Source organism: Callithrix jacchus, chromosome 6 (genome assembly GCF_049354715.1).
Source record: "Callithrix jacchus isolate 240 chromosome 6, calJac240_pri, whole genome shotgun sequence".
NCBI classification, from domain to species: domain Eukaryota; kingdom Metazoa; phylum Chordata; class Mammalia; order Primates; family Cebidae; genus Callithrix; species Callithrix jacchus.
The window spans coordinates 97,882,118-97,901,736 of record NC_133507.1 but is presented as its reverse complement, the minus strand read 5'-3'; the positions used below and the strand labels follow the sequence as shown (position 1 = coordinate 97,901,736).

The 19,619-nt window shown below is 42.7% G+C and overlaps 1 protein-coding gene across 7 annotated transcripts in view; it reads right to left on the bottom strand.

Moving 5' to 3' along the window:
• The window catches only part of NCKAP5 (NCK associated protein 5), a 1,002,432-nt gene that overhangs the window by 39,691 nt on the left and 943,122 nt on the right, over positions 1–19,619 (bottom strand). Inside the window, exon 18 of one of the 7 annotated variants that reach the window (XM_035305069.3) lies at positions 16,994–17,126. The exons of the other annotated variants lie outside the window; for them this stretch is intronic. Within the exon in view, the coding sequence (XP_035160960.3) occupies positions 16,994–17,126 (133 nt within the window). The remainder of the gene's footprint in view (positions 1–16,993; positions 17,127–19,619) is intronic. 7 annotated transcript variants of the gene reach the window in all.

Genomic DNA, 19,619 nt, shown 5'->3' with positions numbered 1-19,619 from the left:
AATTAACATTTTTGTATTGATCTTATATTCAGTCACCTTGTAAAACTTTCCTATTATTTCTAGTAACTGTCTATAAAATATTTTGGGTTTTCTATGGTCATATCATAATATCTAAACCACCCCCCACCCACCAAACCAAAAGCAAGTGGAATAAAAACAGTTTTAAAAATCCAAAACAAAAACACTTGAGCACAAGAAAGAAAAAAAGACAGGAGATAGAAAACAGAAACATCAAAAATGAACAAGCTTAGCATGTTTCTGAAATGTTAAAAGAATAAGGTAACATAAGTGAACCAAAGTTGAAACAAGATGATGATAAAAGCAACAAAAGTTAATAAAATGGGGTGGGGGGAGGCAAGAAACAATACCTTCTGCCAAATTAAAAGTTGGTTTCTGGAAAGGACAAAAATGGCAAACCACTAGGGAGACTGAAAAGAAGAGACAGGATAAATAAACAACATTATTAATAAAAAGGACAAATAACTACAGATACAACAGAGACCAAAAAGATAATAAGCAAACCCAATCAGGTGGTTTATGTCAATAAGCATGAAAACTTAGACAAAAGGGATACATCCCTATATAATTTATCAGAATTGATAGACAATGCAATAGAAAGCCTGAGAAGTGTTACAAATAGTAATGAAATAAACTAGTAATGAACTAGTAATGAAAGTCACTAACCATCTTCCTATAAACAAAACATCAAGCCCTGATATATTAACAGAATTTCTCACAAATTCAAGGGCTAGATCGTTCTAACTTATACAATTTATAAAGAACAGAAAAATAGGGAATACTTCCCATTCATCTTAAGAGATCAGTATTGTTTTGACATCAAAGTGCAAAACACAAGAAAATAATTTCACTGACTCATTTCAACTCATTTATTAAAATGGTTAATCATAAAAAATAAAATTTGTTAATAAATGAATATAGAAATGGGAGTTTTAAATATGACATTAGTTGACTAAGTTTATCATTGCTTACAAAAAATATAGCTTATATAAGGTTTATCTCAAGGATGTAAAACTGGTATAATTTTTAAAATATAGAAATAGCTTTCACTTAAGGCATTAAAGGCAAAAACCATATGATCATCTCAAAAGATGCACATATAACTTTTGATAAAATACAACATGTCTACGTGATTCTGAAAAAAACCCTCTTAATGAGGCTTAAAGACAACTTCCACAACGTGATAAAGTTAATCTACCCCAAAACAAAACTAAAAACAAATGAGTTACAACATCATCATCATAAATGGATAAACATTGGAAGTATTCCCTTTAAATATCAGCAACAAGACAAGAATGCCTACCATCACCACTCTAACTCAACATTGATTGTAGATTCTTTTAGAAGCACATATCCCTTTCATAGAATCTCATATATAAACCTTCCTCTTAAAGGCAATTCTTAAAACAGATGTTCTTAAACCTATGGCATTGTGTTCTGAAAAGGTAGAACACTCTTCCCACTCCCCAAAGCCATTATCCAGTTTCTTTTTAAAAATAATGCTCAGCAGCACGTCACATTTGAGCAGTTAATTTAAAGAAGGGTCGCGGAAGGAAAAGTATAATTTAACATAGTTAGTTGTAAATCCAGGAGTATTATCCAGGCTAAATATCATCTCACTCTGGGACCAAGAAATTAAACTCATTTTGCTTTTTCTTCTTCAACAAATGCAAAACTTAAAGAGCTGTTTTAGCCCATAATTTCATTCATCTTATGATCCAACTGGTATTATACTGAATAACATTTGTAATTTGACTGTATTATGTGAGTGAACTTTGCACTCCCAGGAGAACTAAAGAGACATTTTATGGCACTGAAGTGACAATTTAAAAAAATCCATTTTTTAAAACGTTTGAGAAAGGTACCAGAAATATTGGTTCATGTATGCTTTGTTCTCAAAATCTAGCTGAGTTTTGAATGAAGAGAATGGTTTATTTCAGGACCAATGCCTTTCACTCATTCGACAAATGTTTGTGAGGTACCTCCTGTGTGGTGGACACTGTTCTAGGTACAGGTGATGTAACCATGAGCAAAACTAAACCCTCTGTCCTCATGTTGTTTAAATGTCCAGAAACATGGTAGTGTTCTACAATAGCAAACATGAGGGTGCACCCAGGAGATCCTAGAATACAGATCCCCTATCCATCCTATCTGCTTCCTCTTTCTCTCTGAAAACTTTCCAGTACTATCTTTAAGGTTAAAGAAAAATGTCTGGGTTGATTCCTTTCCAGGCTTCGGTCACTGCATCACACCAGTGCTACACCTCACTGAGCCTTTCTTGGTAAATTCTTTATGATAATATCATAGCCAGCATCAAAACGGCACCTTTCAAAAAGGCATGTGGCATATGCTGTCTGGTTAAAATCCTGCGATTCGGTATTATCGTCATTTTGTGGGTGAGAATCCGAGGCACAGAAAAGCTCAGTGATCCAACATTATAGATATTAATTCAAGTTTCTTTGACTCCAAAACCTTTGTGAACATTTTCTAGTAGTATATCTGGTTGCCTCATTCATTCATTCACCTTCTCAGCAAATACTGAATTTTGAATTTCATGTTATTCTCCTGAGTATGAGTGTAATCTTTATCCATCATCCATAAATATCCTATTATCCCCAGCTGTGTAATACTGTGAAATCCAGACAGACCCTCCTTTCTCCTGCCCTCACCACAGAATATGGTATAGAAAAACTCAATCAGAAAAAAAGTTTTAACAACCAGAGTTACTCTCAGTGGAATAGGCTGGCATGTAAAATAGTGAATCCCCTAATTACATTCAATGGAGAAGTCTAAGCAGAGGCCAAATAAGGATAGGATAAGGGAGACTCCTCCTTCCCTCCCTCTCTACCTCCTTTTCTTCCTTCTCCATTGAGCTGACATCCCACTGAGAGGGATGGTAGACAGGATAACTTCTATGCTGTTTTTCAACATAATGTCTCTAGGTTATTAGAAATGGGGAGAATAAACAGGAATAAAAAGGCAAGTATTTTGGTGTTGTGGTTTTTGAGCGAAGGCTACAGGACAGACTCAGGTTTACAAATCTAGGCTTGTTCATCACCTGTGTTCTGGACTGGTCCTCACCTCATCTCTCAAATTCACTGGCACACACAGATCACACCCACTGCCAGTTGGTACCAAACATTTATATTATCAACTACCTTCATAGAACTGTATGACCTCTGTTCTGCTAACCAGCTGTGGGGAAACACTGACAGTCACAGGATGTCGCGACTCTCTTCTGAACTTCTCTTCATTCCCTGATTTACTCACTTGCCCCTCAGAGAAATTCTCTTTCTCTTTATGTCCATCCAAACCTGATTCTTAAGACTCATCTCAAACCCCCTCCAGGAAGATATTCTAGCTACTTCATTCCTTTTGCTTAGAGCCATGCTGGCATTCAAACTCAGGAGTCACAGACCATTCATTCACCCAGCATTTCAGTAGGGATCAGTAAGCCCTTGCCATGTGCCAAGGATTCAGCATGAAACACCATGATCTCTGCTGTTAAGGGACAAGCAGCAGAGAACAACAGCAATTTGATGGTCAGGGTGAAACCAAGGGGCTACGGGATTACAGAGGAGGAGCACCCACCCAGATCCAGATCAACAATACAACTGCTAGGAATCGATTCTATAGATATCCACAGAAGACAAGTTCAGTGAATTATGGTACAGCCACACAATGTAGCTGGAAAAAAGAATAAGGGAAACTGTGCACTGACATGGAATGATCTCCGGGATGTGTTAAGTGGGAGAAAGCAAAACAAAACAAGAGGCAGGATAGTGTACATAGTGTGCTTCCTTTTGAATAAGAAATTTGCATTTCTTTGCTTTGTTCAGTGAAAGACGGGGAAGATGAACCAAAAAAAAATCAATAAGCATGGTTACCTAAACGAAGCTAGTGGCACAGAGACAGAGGAGAGAATTCTATGTCCAAAACAACAAAGTCAAATTTTTTAAATGTTGCCTGAGAAAAACTCTGAGAACCTCTCCACATAGCGGAGACTGCTGAATACTGAAGCATGAAGCTTTACTTCCTAGTCACTACAGCCTTTGTTCACAGAGTGACAACACATCAAGCTGGGCAGTATCCCAAAGAGGGGAAAGAAGAAGACATTTGCTCAAGATCACCAAGTAAGTTATGGTCCAGGAAGACACATGCCTACTCCAAGATGGGTATTCGGGTTCTTCCACACATCTCAAAGATTTCGTGGGGCACTGTGGTGCAATAAATGCTGCTGGCACAGCCTCCAGGTCTTCCCTAAAAAATATTGATCCTGTAGCCTTGCCTTCTGAAGGATCCTAATAAAACTCAGGAAGACACCAGGAGCTATCCCAGAAAGAAACATTATAGAATAAAAAGGGACAAAGTAATATATTACATCATAAGAGAGAAAGGGCCAAACAAAAATAAAAGAACTCTTATTTAAGGTGAAAAAGTTGAGAGTAGAAGAAGAAACATTCTGTATGATGCTTCTGGGGGGTTCGTAAAGAGAGAAGCAAGCTGACTAGGGAAAGCTGGAAACCAACCACAAGCGTTCTCTGCCTGCACAAGATCAAGAGCCAGGTTGGCCAATGCAAAGGATGTCATCTCTTTTTCTAATTAAATTCCTTAAAGAGTGTGTTGATTTATTCATTTATAATAAAATCCTGTTTTAATTAAAACTGAAATATCCCCCCACCTGATCCAGCCTTGCCATATTTCTGGTTTCCATGTAATTGAATCTGAAAACCATGATGCTGAGTGATAGCTTGGGATATTACTGCTTCTTGTGACAGCAAATAAGAAAGGCGAATGCTACTACACTTGTTTTAGGAAGGCTTAACCAGTTCTTTCTCCTTTAGACTGAATTTTAACCACAGTTGAAGATAATGTGATATTTCCCTTAATGAAATTGTATATCCGTGGCTAATTTATGAGGGAAATTTAACTTTCTGAGGCTTTAGCTTCACATTATTTTAGTCTATAGTTTTAAGGTCCCTAGGTTCCCTTCCCTCCCTCTGACATCCTCAACCTTCAGTTCCAGAAATTGTTCCTTGTATTGGTCCATTTAATATACAATACTCACATTTATTAGAATTCTTCAGATTGAAGGCTTTGCCACACCTAATGTCATATCTGAAATACTCATGAGAAGGAGGCAAGGTGGCCATTACGTGGTAGATGGCATAATGCTCAGAAAGACTGACATGATTCATTTAGGATCAAAAAGTCAGTTAATTCCAGGCACAGTGGCTCAGACCTGTAATGCCAGCACTTTGGGAAGCCGAGGTAGGCGAATCACCTGAGGCCAGGTGTTCAGATCAGACTGACCAACATGTTGAAAACTCATCTCTACTAAAATTACAAAAAATTAGCCAGGTGTGGTGGTGGGCCTGTAGTCCCAGCTACTTGGGAGGCTGAGGCAGGAGAATCACTTGAACCAGGGAGGCAGAGGTTGCAGTGAGTGAAGATTGCACCAGTACACTCTGGTCTGGGTGACAGAGTTAGACTCTGTCTCAAAAAAAAAAGAAAAAAAAAAAAAATCAGTTAATCACACAGTCAGCGCTGAAACCCAGGTATGTTAGCTCCCAGTTATGGGTATTTCTAGCACATCCACAAGCCCTTTGGGTTTCTAGGTTTCAGGAGGTTCACAGAGGAGCCCACTGTGTAATTTGGTAACTAACGCTTGACATTTGCCCTGGTTTTTCCCAAGCTCATCTCCTTTGTTGTATAATAAGTGTATATCTCTAGGTTGCTGGCTAGTTAAGAAGAAGTAGTTAGAATGGAAGAATGTTTGAAATGGCCTCTCTCTTGATCCTTAAAAGTCTGAGAACAAGCAATTAGAATGTATCTGTCCTCCTTCCCCCATACCCGAAAGGTTTGCATATTGCTATTTCCTCTTGCACACGATAATACTTACTTCTACAAAAACTTTTCCTGAATACTGAGCCCTTTCTGTTCCCTACCTACCTCATTCTTCAAGAGAGTTCCTTCTACTGACCCCAGTATTTTCCTTCCACAGATGATTGTTAATCTTCCATGTCTGGTTTGCCCATTCAGTGGGAAGAGTTCTGGCAAGGGGCTCTTTCTAATGTCTTTACGTGATTTTAAGCCAAATATGAAACTGTAAGGTCACCAAGGAAACCCAAATACCTGTTGACTACATTTTTTTCCACCATTTTTCATCTAATTGCAATTTACCTACTTCACTCGAACAACCTGAGGATTAACTGTCCTCGGGTAACTTTCAAGTCTGTAAAGGATTTATGCCTCCTCAGGGCACATGTTCTCTAAGAGAGACAGAGCTGAAATACTAATAAGAGACTTAATGTGTAGCAGCCTCGAATAATCCGTGCTCTGTGTTACCACTTCAGACAGTCAGCGTCTCCCTAACACACTCTGACAAAGGCAACGTGGAGGGATCAATAGCCAAGTCCGAAAGTCCCAGACAGGAGCACGAACTTCCCTTTCAAAGCCCTTGGGAGGAAGCAGTATTAACTACCAAATTAGGTAGCTGGACCTGGGCCTGGGCCTGGTGCACCTGCTGGTCAGGCGGGGGTGTCTGCCTGCTGTCATATTTTGGCACAAACATTTGACAGCTTCTCCCTCCCAATGAACACTTCTAAAACCCAAGGTTAATCTTGTCTTGGCTTCTTGTCACCACTGACATTTTGTACCTGTTATTCTTCTGTGGTCGGGGGTTGTCCTGGGCATTGTGAGGTGTTTAGCCTCTTCCCTGGACTCTGCACAACAGATTAGTATCCCCATCCCCTCTGAGTTGTGACAATTCAAAATGTCTCCAGACATCTGCTGAATGTTGCCTGGGGTGTGGAGAGGCACAGTCGCACTGGTGAGATGATCCATTGCGAACACTTGATGTATTACTGAGATTATGAGTAAACCTCCACAAAAAAGCCAACCTCAAACATGCTCAGAAATGTCAGTGGCCTTGGGAACCGCTCTTCTCCCATCCCCTACCAAGTTAGATTTAATTCTTCTCCCCCAACATGAAGTGGAGGAGACACACACGTTTTCACAAGAGAAGCAGCATCTGATACGGTGTTTATTTATTTAGCACCATTGCCTTGTTCTGCTGCCTCGCTTTCTTTCAGTCCTGGCAGCCAAAGCTTGCTAATTGGCACAGCATTAAGTATCCTTTTTCTCCCTTTACCTATTCCACTTCAACTGAGGATTTGTCTTTTGCTTTGAAATTCCACTGTGCAAGCTTCTTTTTAAATGTGTTGCATTGTAACACATTTGAACTTGAGGGGGGTAACACCGGGGGTGCTGTGGTAATGGGAGGGAATGCTCATCAAAGGGTGACAAACTCTGGGGGATATCTCTTCCCTCAAAATGTCTCATTAGGGTCCCCGGGCTTGGTCTCCATCTCCGCTGTAGCCTGCAGTCCAATTTAATTGAGCGACGGCCTCGCTGTGGTACACTGCTCTTTCGACAGGAGGGTAAACTCATTCTGTCCATCATGACATTTGCTTTCTTTAGGGCCTCGCAATATGCAACTTAAATCATTAAATGCAGGTCACATCGCAGCTTCGCTTTTCAAGTCTGTCTGAGGGCACAGTGGGTTGTTTCTGATGGCTAGCTGTTGACCATGTGAATTTTAGAAGCTGGTTGGGTTTTTTGTTTGTTTTGTTATTGTTCATGACATGTCTCTTCATGAACACCCCCAAAACTCAGCGTAGTGCAAATCCAATGTGATAGCTGAAAGGGCTGTGGATTTTCTGATGCTGGATAAATGGTGACTATGAGAAATTTGAGACCCTGGTTCTGGCAAGGGTCTCAGAGCAGCCTGCATGTCACGGTCAGTACTTTCCATTTGTCATCCAGGAAAGTGTAATACTGGGACACAAATCCCTTGTGTCGCATTGCATGTGTCTACTTGCTTCGAGATGGAATGGGCTTGTCAAAAAAAAAAAAAAGCAAACCTTTAAAATGACCTAATAAGATAGAAGTTCCAGGCCAGACTAAAGATAACTCTTACCTGTAGTGTTCATTTTAAACAATAGGTTTCTCTGGGGAACTTAGAGTAATTATAACAAATTTGGATTTCATTTAACCCAATGCTGATTTTGCATATTACAGAAATTTGTCATCTTTAAGTAATGTGCCAGATGAATGCTTTAAAATAGATGCAACTTTGTGTGAATTTTCTATAATATAGCAAGATCTGATTGCTCTATTAATAGCCAAAGCCCTTGGCCTTGAGAAGGCAGGATGGCAGCATTTTTAAAATTCATCCTCTCTGCATAATTAGTTGTGAATCCCTAAATATCCAAGCTGAGGAATTAACCAGGAACTAGAGCTGTTATCCCTCAGTGTCCCTTTTAATATTGTCCTATAGTCATCGTTTCCTTGTGTTTTTCTAATTACCGCAAAACCAATTCTTTTTTTAACTCAATGGCCCTGGCTCTTTGTAATTTGTTGAATGTAATCACCTTCAAGTGAAGAAAATGCACTTCTTGTTTGGGAAACTGGGGCTTGATTAGCTGAGCATCATCAAGTGGCTGGGGGACCCCAGTGCCAAAGTTTTCCATATTTTACCTGACTGCTACATTTTGAAGGGGCATGCTGGAAAGTCAGCCCCTTGTTGTGATCTATAGACCCTACTGGGGTTTTATTTGGAGACATAATTTCATAAAAACTGAAAAGAACCAGGAATTCTGGTTCCTTACTCTGAGTGGCCAACAATATGGCACGAGGCACTATAAAACAATGGTTTTGAGTACTGGATTACCTTCTCTCTCAGAAGCTTTGTTTCAGTCTGTGTGTCTGATTATAAGCATCTAGGGCAGGGCTGTGTCATGAACCTTCCCTACTCCCTAGTGTCTAGCAGTGGCCTGGACACAGTAGGAGCTGAACAAACCAAATAAACTGGTGTAGAAGTCAAATCTCTCTTTTGCTTTCACTCCTTCTATCCTTTAGCACTAGGATGTGCTACCCATCTACTACTCAGTTCTCCTTAGAAATTCACAAGGAGAGCAAATTCATATTGGAAATTCATATTGGAAGAGCAAAAGTTTTCAACCAAAATTCATATTGGAAGAGAAAAGGTTTTCAACCTTTACTTCTCTCTTTCATAACAGGGATGTGATACACGCTCATCAATAAGAGTGGTTCTCTAGGCTGGGCACGGTGGTTCAAGCCTGTAATCCCAGCACTTTGGGAGGCCGAGGCGGGTGGATCACAAGGTCAAGAGATCGAGACCATCCTGGTCAACATGGTGAAACCCCATCTCTACCAAAAATACAAAAATTTAGCTGGGCATGGTGGCGCGTGCCTATAATCCCAGCTACTCGGGAGGCTGAGGCAGGAGAATTGCCTGATCCCAGGAGGCGGAGGTTGCAGTGAGCCGAGATCGCGCCATTGCACTCCAGCCTGGGTAACAAGAGTGAAACTCTGTCTCAAAAAAAAAAAAGAGTGGTTCTCTATGACAATAATTCCCATTTTGGGACAGAGTTTATGAGAATCAAGCCAGGAGGCATGAGACTATTTAGACAAAGCAAAGCAAAGCAAAACAAAACAAAACAAAAAAAATTTGATACACGTGCAACAGCCTCCATGAAGTTTCATCATTGAAGAGTAAACTAAAGTCTAGATCCTTGAGAAAAATTGGACAAATAGATTCAACATTTTCTCTAGCACTGTCCTCAAAGAAGAAGAAATGCCCTGATTGTATTTCTTCCTGCAGGTAGCTGTGCTGGGTCTTCCTTTCTCTGGGCAAGGAAAAGCACATCTAGATAATAAATGTGTGTACAACAGGCTACCCAAGATTATAATCAGTGCAGTGAGTGGGTTGCATTTTTATTTGACACACATTTATTAAAGACCTAGGATGTGCCATGTCCCCTGCTAAGTTCAGAGCATGAATGACCAGCAATCTTGGCACTCATGAGGGAGTTGAATGTGCAAAATAATAGATATAATATCAAGTGGAAATGAAAGAGATACAGGGTCTTACAGGGAACAGACAAGGAGAAGTAACTGGGCTTTGGGTGTGGCTGAAGAAAGAGCATCTTGGAAGACTTCCTACAGGAGGTAAAGTCTGAACTGAACCTTAAAGATGAAATGGGGGTTCAATGAAAGGTTATAGCAGAAGGGTGTTCGTATGAAAGCCATTCCAGGGGAGCCAGACCATATAAGCAAAAGCATGGAAGCCCCAACAGCCTTATGTGTTCAGGACATGACAGGCATCTTAACAACACATAAAGAAGCAGCCAAGAAATGGAAAAAATGAGGCTGGAGAAGCAAGACCAAGGTGGGCTTTGTGAGCCTTGTAAGAGGAGATGACTGAAATTTTTTTTAATTTTAAGTAAAATAAAATTTAAAATGTGTCATTCAAAATATTTTAAACCTTATTTTGTGCAAGAAGTATTATTTTAACAGAAATAACTCAGACCCTTATTACAGATATACCTTAAAACAGCATTAATAAATATGGCTTGGGAGTCAGACATTCATTTATTCAATACGCAGATATTTACTGAATATCGGATTTCATGCTAGGTCTGACTATTGAGGAAACACTTCACTTGGTCCTTTTCCTGAAAGGGCACAAGAATCCAAATCATTTTAGATTCTATTAAGTAAATTTAACTGTGAACCACTGTTCACTGGGTGATGCTCAGTTTTCTTATCTGTAAAATGTAAAATCTGTAAAATCAAGATAAAGTGTCTCTTTTATAAAGTTCTCATGAGGAATATATAAGAGAAACTTAGGAAGAAAAGCATCTGGTCCATAGCAGGAGCAGTTATATTGGATCCAATAGGCTGAAATCTGAATGATTTGGCTGTGCAGTATTAAGAGTACAAATGAGTTCAGTGAAGAATAAGTGTGGAATAAATTCTATAGAAACGTGGCAGAGGAAAGAGATGCAACAAAGTGGGCCTCTGAGATGAGCGCATTCCCACGCTAACATGGGGATTTAACTCTGTATTGCCTTACCGCTCCTGCTAAGAGGCCAACAAGCCTGAGGTTCCTGGTTCTGCTCTCAGATCCTCCCAGCATAGCTCCAGGGCAAAAGGACAACTGGGACCTCTCCTTGCTCTTGAAGTTGTTATTTTCGAAACCACTTTGCTGGGGTATCACTGACAGACAAAAAGCAGTACATATTTAATGCGTACCACTTGGTGATTATGGAGAGATGCTGTACTGGGAGAGCGGACTGTGTGGGTGATGGACAACCCTTGAAAAGTTCCCAGCAAAGGAGCACCATGGTGGGATTTTGCATTTCAGGGAGGGCACTCTGGTGGCAGTGAGGATAATGCATTTAAGGGGCATGAGACTGGCAGCAGATTGATAGGGTCTGGGGACAAAGGGAGGCAGCGGGGTGCATGGGTCAGATGGGGGCAAGGGCCAAGGCAGTTCTGGGGTAATTGGGACAGAGGCAGACCTGAGAAGCCTCTAAGAGGGGAGGCAGCAGACCCTGGGATGGCCAGACTCCTTGCTTCATAGTTTGTACACCTACAAGGATGGTGAGACATTCCATGAAGACGAGAACCTGGGAGGCACAGCAGATTTCCAGAGAAAAAAGAGAGGTCTCCATTTGGATGTTTGGTCTTGGGGTGCCTGGCTGGCTTGGTGATTGGTGACACACAGCCAGGCAGATGAAACAGAAGCTTGGGAGAGCCATCTTGCCTAGGGATTGTTATTTGACTTTTCACTAGCCAGGTCCAGTGGGTCCGGTTGAGACTCCCCTTTCTCCCTTTCTGGAGATTGGGACTGTACTGGATCATCCCCTCTTCCTACGATCTGCTTGCTTGCTCCTTCTCCTTTCCACTGTTGTACCCTGCACATGCCTTCTCTGAGGCCCTGCCTGCTGGAAAAGGGCAGGAATGTTTGTTATGCCCAACTTGGTAAATTAGAGCAGGTGGCTCTGTGAACAAAGCCACAACATCACTTCTGTCTGCTACTCCACCGCTGGGCCACCTACCTGGCTCCTAAATCCTGCTCCCACCACTGACTCTGCTAACAACTAGACTTCCTAAACATCTTTCAGAATGAAGCTGAAGAAACCAACCACAAAAGAAAAGTTATACATTTATTTCAGGGTGTTACGAGCCCAGAGGCAAGATTTTGGGAGGCAGGCTTCTTTGGCCACATTCAGTGTGATGCAAACAAAGCTTCCAGGGAATATGGGGCCACAGCTCACCCTGTTTTGAAGACTTGGTTCCCAGCCATGCTGTGACTACCAGGGTGAGCAGCTAGGGTAGGAGCTGGGGCCAATGGGAGTGGGTGGTGGGAGGGTACAGGGGACAGGCAGCAGCCTCTGTAAGCTTCCTGGAAGCTGTGGAGGACTAACTGTCACTATCAAATGTCCTCTCCTGCCCGAGGGAAATTTCAGGGAACTTGCCTGGCTTGGTGGCTCATGCCTGTAATCCCAGCACTTTGGGAGGCCAAGGCGGGAGGATCACCTGAGATCAGGAGTTTGAGACCAGCCTGGCCAACATAGTGAAACCTACTTAAAAAAAATACGAAAATTAGCCGGGCAGGGTGGTGTGTCTGTAATCTCAGCTACTAAGGAGGCTGAGGCAGGAAAGTTGCTTGAACCTGGGAGGCGGAGGTTGCAGTGAGCCAAGATCGCACCACTGTATTCCATCCAGCTTGGGTGACAGAGCGGAGATACTGTATCGAAGAGAAAAGAAAGGAAATTTCAGGGAGCCGAGGAGAAAGGGTGCGTTTGAAAATGAAAAAGGGCAGCTATCTTGGCGAACATCCAATAAGGCTTCACAATCTACTGATGAATTCCACCCTGCAGGTTGGGGACCTCTATTACAGAACCCTGTTATTTCAAAAGGGCCTCTGGGGTGGGACGGCCAATCTCCCTTTCACAAGCACATATGATGAAGGCAAGGAAACACTGACTCAGGGGGAATAAAATCTCCACCAGACACTTAAGGCATGTCCTCCTGTTATTGTTTTTCTCCTGTTTGTATTTTCTTTTTATACCACTTTTCCCAACATTTAGAAAGTTAATGGTGCTACCTCCATCCTTAATGCCCCTTCCTAGGGTTCATTGGAAGCTAGCATACACCCACAGCCATGCCAGCTGTCTGCACAGAACATTTTCCCTTCCCGGCGGCACTGCCACAGCTGGGGCTGACCTGTGGCTGGCTGGCTGGGTGTGCGAACCAGATCTCTGGCAACACATTCTCTCTCTCTCTTTTTTTTTTTTCATAGGGAGTCTCGCTCTGTCACCCAGGCTGGAGTGCAGTGGCGCAATCTTGGCTCACTGCAACCTCCGACTCCTGGGTTCAAGCAATTCTCCTGCCTCAGCCTCCCAAGTAGCTGGGACTATAGGCATGTGCCACCAAACCCAGCTGTATTTTGTTGTATTTTTGGTAGACACAAGGTTTCACCATGTTGTCCAGGCTGGTCTCGATCTCCTGACCTTGTGATCCACACGCCTCAGCCTCCCAACGTGCTGGGATTCCAGGCATGAGCCCCCTGGCCAACACATGCTTTTTTAAAGGTAAGTTGTAGGCACCTTGGTGGAGGGAAAGACTGTCTTGCTGTTTGTGCTCCTTCTAAGACCTCAACACCTTCTCCCAAGAAACACTGTTTCCCCATAAACTAAAGCAATAGAATAAAATAAAGCTGTTCCTTTTCAAAGAGGGGTTTGATTTGGTTGGAGGAAATAGGATGAGCAAAGTGGGTTGACAGAGAAAAATATTCAGGCTAGGATTCACTTCATTTGGCAGAAAAATTTTAAAAAAGTTCAAGCAGTAAGTTTACTGTTCATCATTAGGTCATCCAGAGCCACAACCTAACATGGATTCTTGATTGCCTTGTACAACTCATGTAGACAGGCCTGTGATACTGAAACATGGGCCCTAAGGTGAGTGTACTCGTACCCGGGTACTCTCTCACTTGGAGTCAGAATTTGTTTTAAATCTTGTCTCCTTTTTCAGGACACTTAGACCATCTTTCCCCTTCGTGCCTACTTCTGCTGTCTACACTGGAACCCCACTGGCAGAGGGAGGGGCAGGACAGAACTGAAGATTGCATACTTCTTTTTAGTAACAAGCAACAGACAGAATCATGAGTTTCCTCCTTGGCATACCTTCCTCACGTGACTTCTAAGACGTCATGTTCCCCAGCCCTCCTCCCCTTTCACTGGGTCTTCCTCTTCTCCACGACTGAGAGAAGGTGGGAGGACCTAGTTTTCTCGTGGTCTACACTCCCTCCCTTCCTCATTGCATTTGAACACACAGCACACAGCTTCAAATGCAGTGGATGTGCTGATGATCCTCTGATTTACCTGAGCCCCAGACTCTCTGAAGCTCACACCCACTCACCACTTCCACTTGCAGGCTTAATGGGCACCCAAACCTAGCATGTCCACATACAACTCCCCATTTCACTTGGCAGAAAGGAAGGGCAAATGCAATCTTTCTCAGAGCCAAAGCTTGGAGTCATCCTTGACCCTCCTTTTTTTTCCAGTCTACCAGTGAATCGTATTGTGTTTTGTTTTGTTTTTGTTTTCTGAGACAGGCTTTTGCTGTGTCACCCAGGCTGGAGTGCAGTGGTGCAACCATGGCTCACTGTAGCCTTAATCTCTGGGGCTCAAGCTATCCTCCTCCATCAGCTTCCCGAGTAGTTGGAAATACAGGTGTGTGCCACCACACCCATCTTTTTTTTTAAAGAAAAACTTTGTAAAGACAGGGTCTTGCTGTGTTGCCTAGGCTGGTCTCCAACTCCTGGCCTCAAGCTATTCTCTTGCCTCGCTGTCCTGAACTACTGGGATTACAGGCATGAGCCACCATACCTTGTCTGAGTCAGGTGGTAGTTTTAATTAGATTTGGAATCAGACCATTCTCACTCCCTGTGTTGTATGAGCCACATGTGACTATTCATATTTACATTTGAATGAATTAAAATTTCAAAAAAAAAAAAAAAAAGGAAAAGAAGGAATGGCCCAAATGAGAACTTTTAGGAAAACTGGAGCAAAAAATGCATTAAAAAAAATTCAGTCCCTTACTTGCAGTGGCTGTGTTTCAGGTGCTTAACAGTCATGTGTGCAGACATAAAGCATTTCCATCATTGAGGGAGGTCTCTTAGCCAGTGCTGGTCATTGTGTGGATTGTGGATTGCAACCATCCTGGTCCAAGCTATTAACCTCTCTGGCCTGGATGCCTGTAACAATCTCTTAGTTGATCCTGCTTCTTCAGTTTTCTCAATAGAGCAGCCAGAGGGATCCTTTTTAAACTTTGCATGTCATGCTACTCCTGGGCTTTAAGTCATTCAAATTCCCTGTGCATGTTTCTTAGAGTAGGGGTTAGTCCTCAGAAAGGCATACAGGGTTCCAGGGTTTCTGGACCCTTCTCATTTGACCTCATCCATCAGGCTGCTCTCTCTGCAGCAACATCTGAGCCTCCTGCCTCAAGGACTCCAGAGGGTACTCAGCTTCAAGTCTACCCTACTCACTGTTCTCTCTGCTGGGAGTACCCTTCCGGGCGCACTCACTCTCCTGCTTCAGCTCTCTCTGCTCTAAAGTCGCTTTCTCAGCGAGCTACCTTGTGACTATTCCACTTCAATTTCGACTTCTTCAACCGCCAGCACTCTCACTCTCCCTTTCTCTGCCCTGACTTTGTCTTTTCCGTAGCAGTCATCTCCTTTCAACAACCTATATACATTTACTTGTTTATGATATCTATTGTTTACGATATCTATTGTTTACTGTCTGGAAGGGATCTTTGTCCATTTACTCACTGCTGGAAAACTGGCTCAGAGGAAGCCTTCAACAAACATTTGTTCAATAATGAATGGAGAGAGTTTGAGAGCTGAAAGGGGCCCTGGATACTGTTCCTGAGTGTGCAGCTGAGGGTTGATGAGGTGAGGCTATTCACTGAGGACTTACAATGGGCTCAAGGGAAGGGCATGGATTAAGAGCTGGCATCATCCTAGGCATCTTCACTGGGTAAGCGCCATGACAGTGACCTTCCCTTCCCCTTCATCTGTCACAGTCAGAGGGACACTGATGAATCACAAAGAGCCAACATGGAAAACAACCAACTAAAATACCGGGGGTATTTGCCACTTTCTTCTTGGTAAACCTTCATACGATTCAACCATCAATCCTACCTCTCTGATGACTTATAAGAAGCAAGGGACAAAGTGGTGATTCAGATTAATGAGCCCTTCTTACTCTCACCCTCCTTTCCACAATGCAAATACCAAGATTCTCTGAAAACTGGAAACAGCCAGGACTGCTAGATTCTGTTTTTTCCTAAACGTATCAGCCCTGTTTTAAAAAATAAAATTATGGTTTCATCACATAATTTATAAGTTAGTATTTTTGAAAAAAGTTGAATAGCAGAAAAAGAATGGCTCTCCATTGCATCATTAAAATATTTCTGACAATCCAGAATGAATTAGAAGAAAAGCAGGGCCCAGATCACATTTTGTGTTAGGGATTTGTCTGTCCTCTTATGTCTGTAAGGAAGTGCCATCTGAATAGACATATTTTTAAATGCCTAGGAATAATAATTTTTCTACTGCCAATTCTGGCTCAAAGAAAAATACAGCAAGGGAGCTTCAACCTCACAAACAGACCTGTTCATGATGGCACAGCTAACAGGTCCAGGGCTACACAGCATGATGTTAGCAGAAAGCCTGAAAAACTCCATCCACAGCTCACTGGATGATTTAACTTGCCAGAGTACATAATTAAGAACAAAGTTATCTTTATAGTCATTCCTTCATTATTGAGATAACTCAATTGAAGGCTGTTTTAGAGATGCTGGATTCAGAAATAAAGTCCTTACAGACTGCACTGCAATGTCAGGAAGATTACACCAGAAAACAAATGGATGCGCATAGACAATCTTCTGTACATACCAGAAAATTAGATCTCAGGAGAGACAGGAAGAAAAAACATAAAATCAAAGAGGGTGGGGGCCAAGCACAGTGAAAGGTATAATCAGTGGCTTCCCAGAGAGAGGAACCTGCAGGGCCAGCAAGCTCGCCGGTTGTTACCTGGGGCAGCGCTCTTCAGTGCTTTCACTAACTGTCCCCTTCCAGCTCCAAAACCATTATCTCCATAGTCCGGGTCACTGTCACTATTACTGCCACCGCTGGCAGAGTATGTACACATTCTGGGTACCTTGTCCTAAATGAGTAATATGAGACTGTTAAGATTATTCATACAAATCAAAACGGGGCAGAGCATCCTGTGAGGATGTGACACAGTTCACATTTGGCTGTCATTGTGTGCACAGAATTCCATTCCCACTGCCCAGCCCACCGCCCACTCCAGAGCAACTCTGGATTGCTGGTTTTTTTCTGCCTCTGAGGAGCTGATGTTGTCTACTCAATTACCAGAGCTACAGAAATAGGCCTGCAATAATGAAGCCGTTGACGGTACTCTGCCATTGTCTCAGGCCCAGGAAGGTCCCCACGGTTACCTGTTCTGCATTTTGTATACTTCTTTATAGGGTCTTATTTTTTTTCAAGTGCCTATCATGAGCTGCTATTCCAAACCTAATGGCTTATTTATTTAACTGATCTCATCATTGGCTTCCAAGTATCAGAAGGTAATAAAACAATCAACCTTGGGAACAAAAGAATAAATGTTTGCCTAATTTATAATTTTCTTTCAGTCCCCAAAAGGACAGTAGTCTTTAGGAAAGTAAGCCATTGCTGACCCTATGTAGTCCTCAAAACTGCTGACAGTTCATGAGCTGAGGGACCCAGTTTCCCCTCTTGCTCACATGCACATATCACCGGACCCTGCCCCCTAAGGATGTCACTGGTGTGACAATGATGCTGTACTCAGGAATTGCTGAGGCGGTTGATGCTGTATGAACAGAATTCCCCTCTGTGCATGTAAGCAGAATACTGGATCCAGGAGTGCAACTCCTATGTGTTGAATCAAGGTTATTTGGGAGACTTTTCTGTTTGTAGACTGTCCTGTTAGAGCCTATTATTCACCACCTATGCCAGACAGTTCCAGTACAGATGCATTAGATGGGTCTCTGAAGTTTGTCTGGAAGGGTGTCATTTGGTTGGGGATTATAAACACATATTTTAGGATGTAAACTCACTTATCTGGGGTTACAAATTCAAGCACTTATTTCCTTTACTCCTTCATTCATTTACTTAGCCACCCTCCCATTCATCAGTGTTTACTAAGTACCTACTCTGTGCCAAGCAGTATGTTAGGTTCTAGGGATGGAGAGCTTAATACTGGAGAGACCAGTAGTCTAGAAAGGACTAAGTCCTTGAAGGAAGACAAGCCCAGTGACTGTAGTGCTGGGGAACCTGTGTCCAGAGCTCCAAAAGGACTCAGTAACATTGTCTGGGTATGATGATGAGGTACATCCTTTCATAGCTCCGTTCAACAAAAGCTAACTGGATCAGGCATCGTGCCAGGTACTAGAAATATAAAGCTAATTCTTGCTTGAAACTTTACCTGCCTGGCATTCGATGAAGCAGGATTCTGAGTTTCAGGAATTTCCAGTGCATGGGGCCAGTGCAGGACGATGGGGAAGGGAATCCTAGAGAGGTGTGTCTATTGGTGGATGTGAATGTTATATGAGGAGTGCAGGTCCCCGCTGGGTCAGGAGGAGTAACTGATTTTTCCTTTTTACTTTCTTGGAATTATTCAAACTCCTTTGCCATTGTCACCAACTGTTGTTCCTGAACTGGTTTTCTCCTCTCCAACTCTGGGTGTCTGTTATGGTTTTCTCAATTTGACAGCTCTCAATTTTCTCAATTGTTTTGTGCAAAGTGTGTTCCATAGACCAGCGGCATCAGCATCACCTAGGGGTTTGTTAGAAATGTGTACACCTCACTCCGTGTATGCCAAATTAGACACAAATGGATGTGGGTGATGAGAGTGTAGCCCTTCAGGTGGTTCTGATGCCTGCTCAGGTTTGGGAAGCGCCGATTTGGAGGAGCCCTGATATCCTGTGTTTGACTTAAGGCATGGCAGAATACAGCAGTTTCCTCCTTTGCCTCTTAGACCCATGTCCTGTGAAGGCAGCCATCCTGGGTGCTGCCTGGACTTTAGAGGGCCCAGTTCCAGTCTCAGCTCCACAGTAACTTTCCCCTGGACCCTTAACACAGTCCAGCAGGACTCTGGTATTCCCCACTGGAAATTAAGGCCGTGGGCCTAGAGGATCTCCTCCCCTACTTATCCATCGTCCCCTTCCATATTGAGGCAGATGCTCAAGGCTGAAAGGTGACTTGGCCACACTGAGTGAAGGGGACCTCAGATGTGGGTGAATCTGAGTATCTCATCATCATAGATGGGCAGAAATTCTAGTATAAATAGCAACCAGGGCTCTTGATACTAGGCCTGGGAGAGCCAAGGACAGCAGAAGTGAGAAGGGCCAAGAAGTTTTGGAAAATGATCCATGTATCTTCTCCACCTTTCTTACCACCAGGTACCATGGCAGATGCTGCAGTGGGCCAGCCCCAGGACGAGTGGAGAAATGGTGAATAGTCTGGCCATGGGCAGAGAAACCTGCTGGAAGGGGCAAATAGGAGGAGATACCACATAATCCCCACTAGGGATGAGCAAGGGGTCCCTGAGCCAGTCACCCATCAGGAGTCCCATGTGTGTCATCTCAGGGTAGATGAAGAACCCACAGCAAAAATG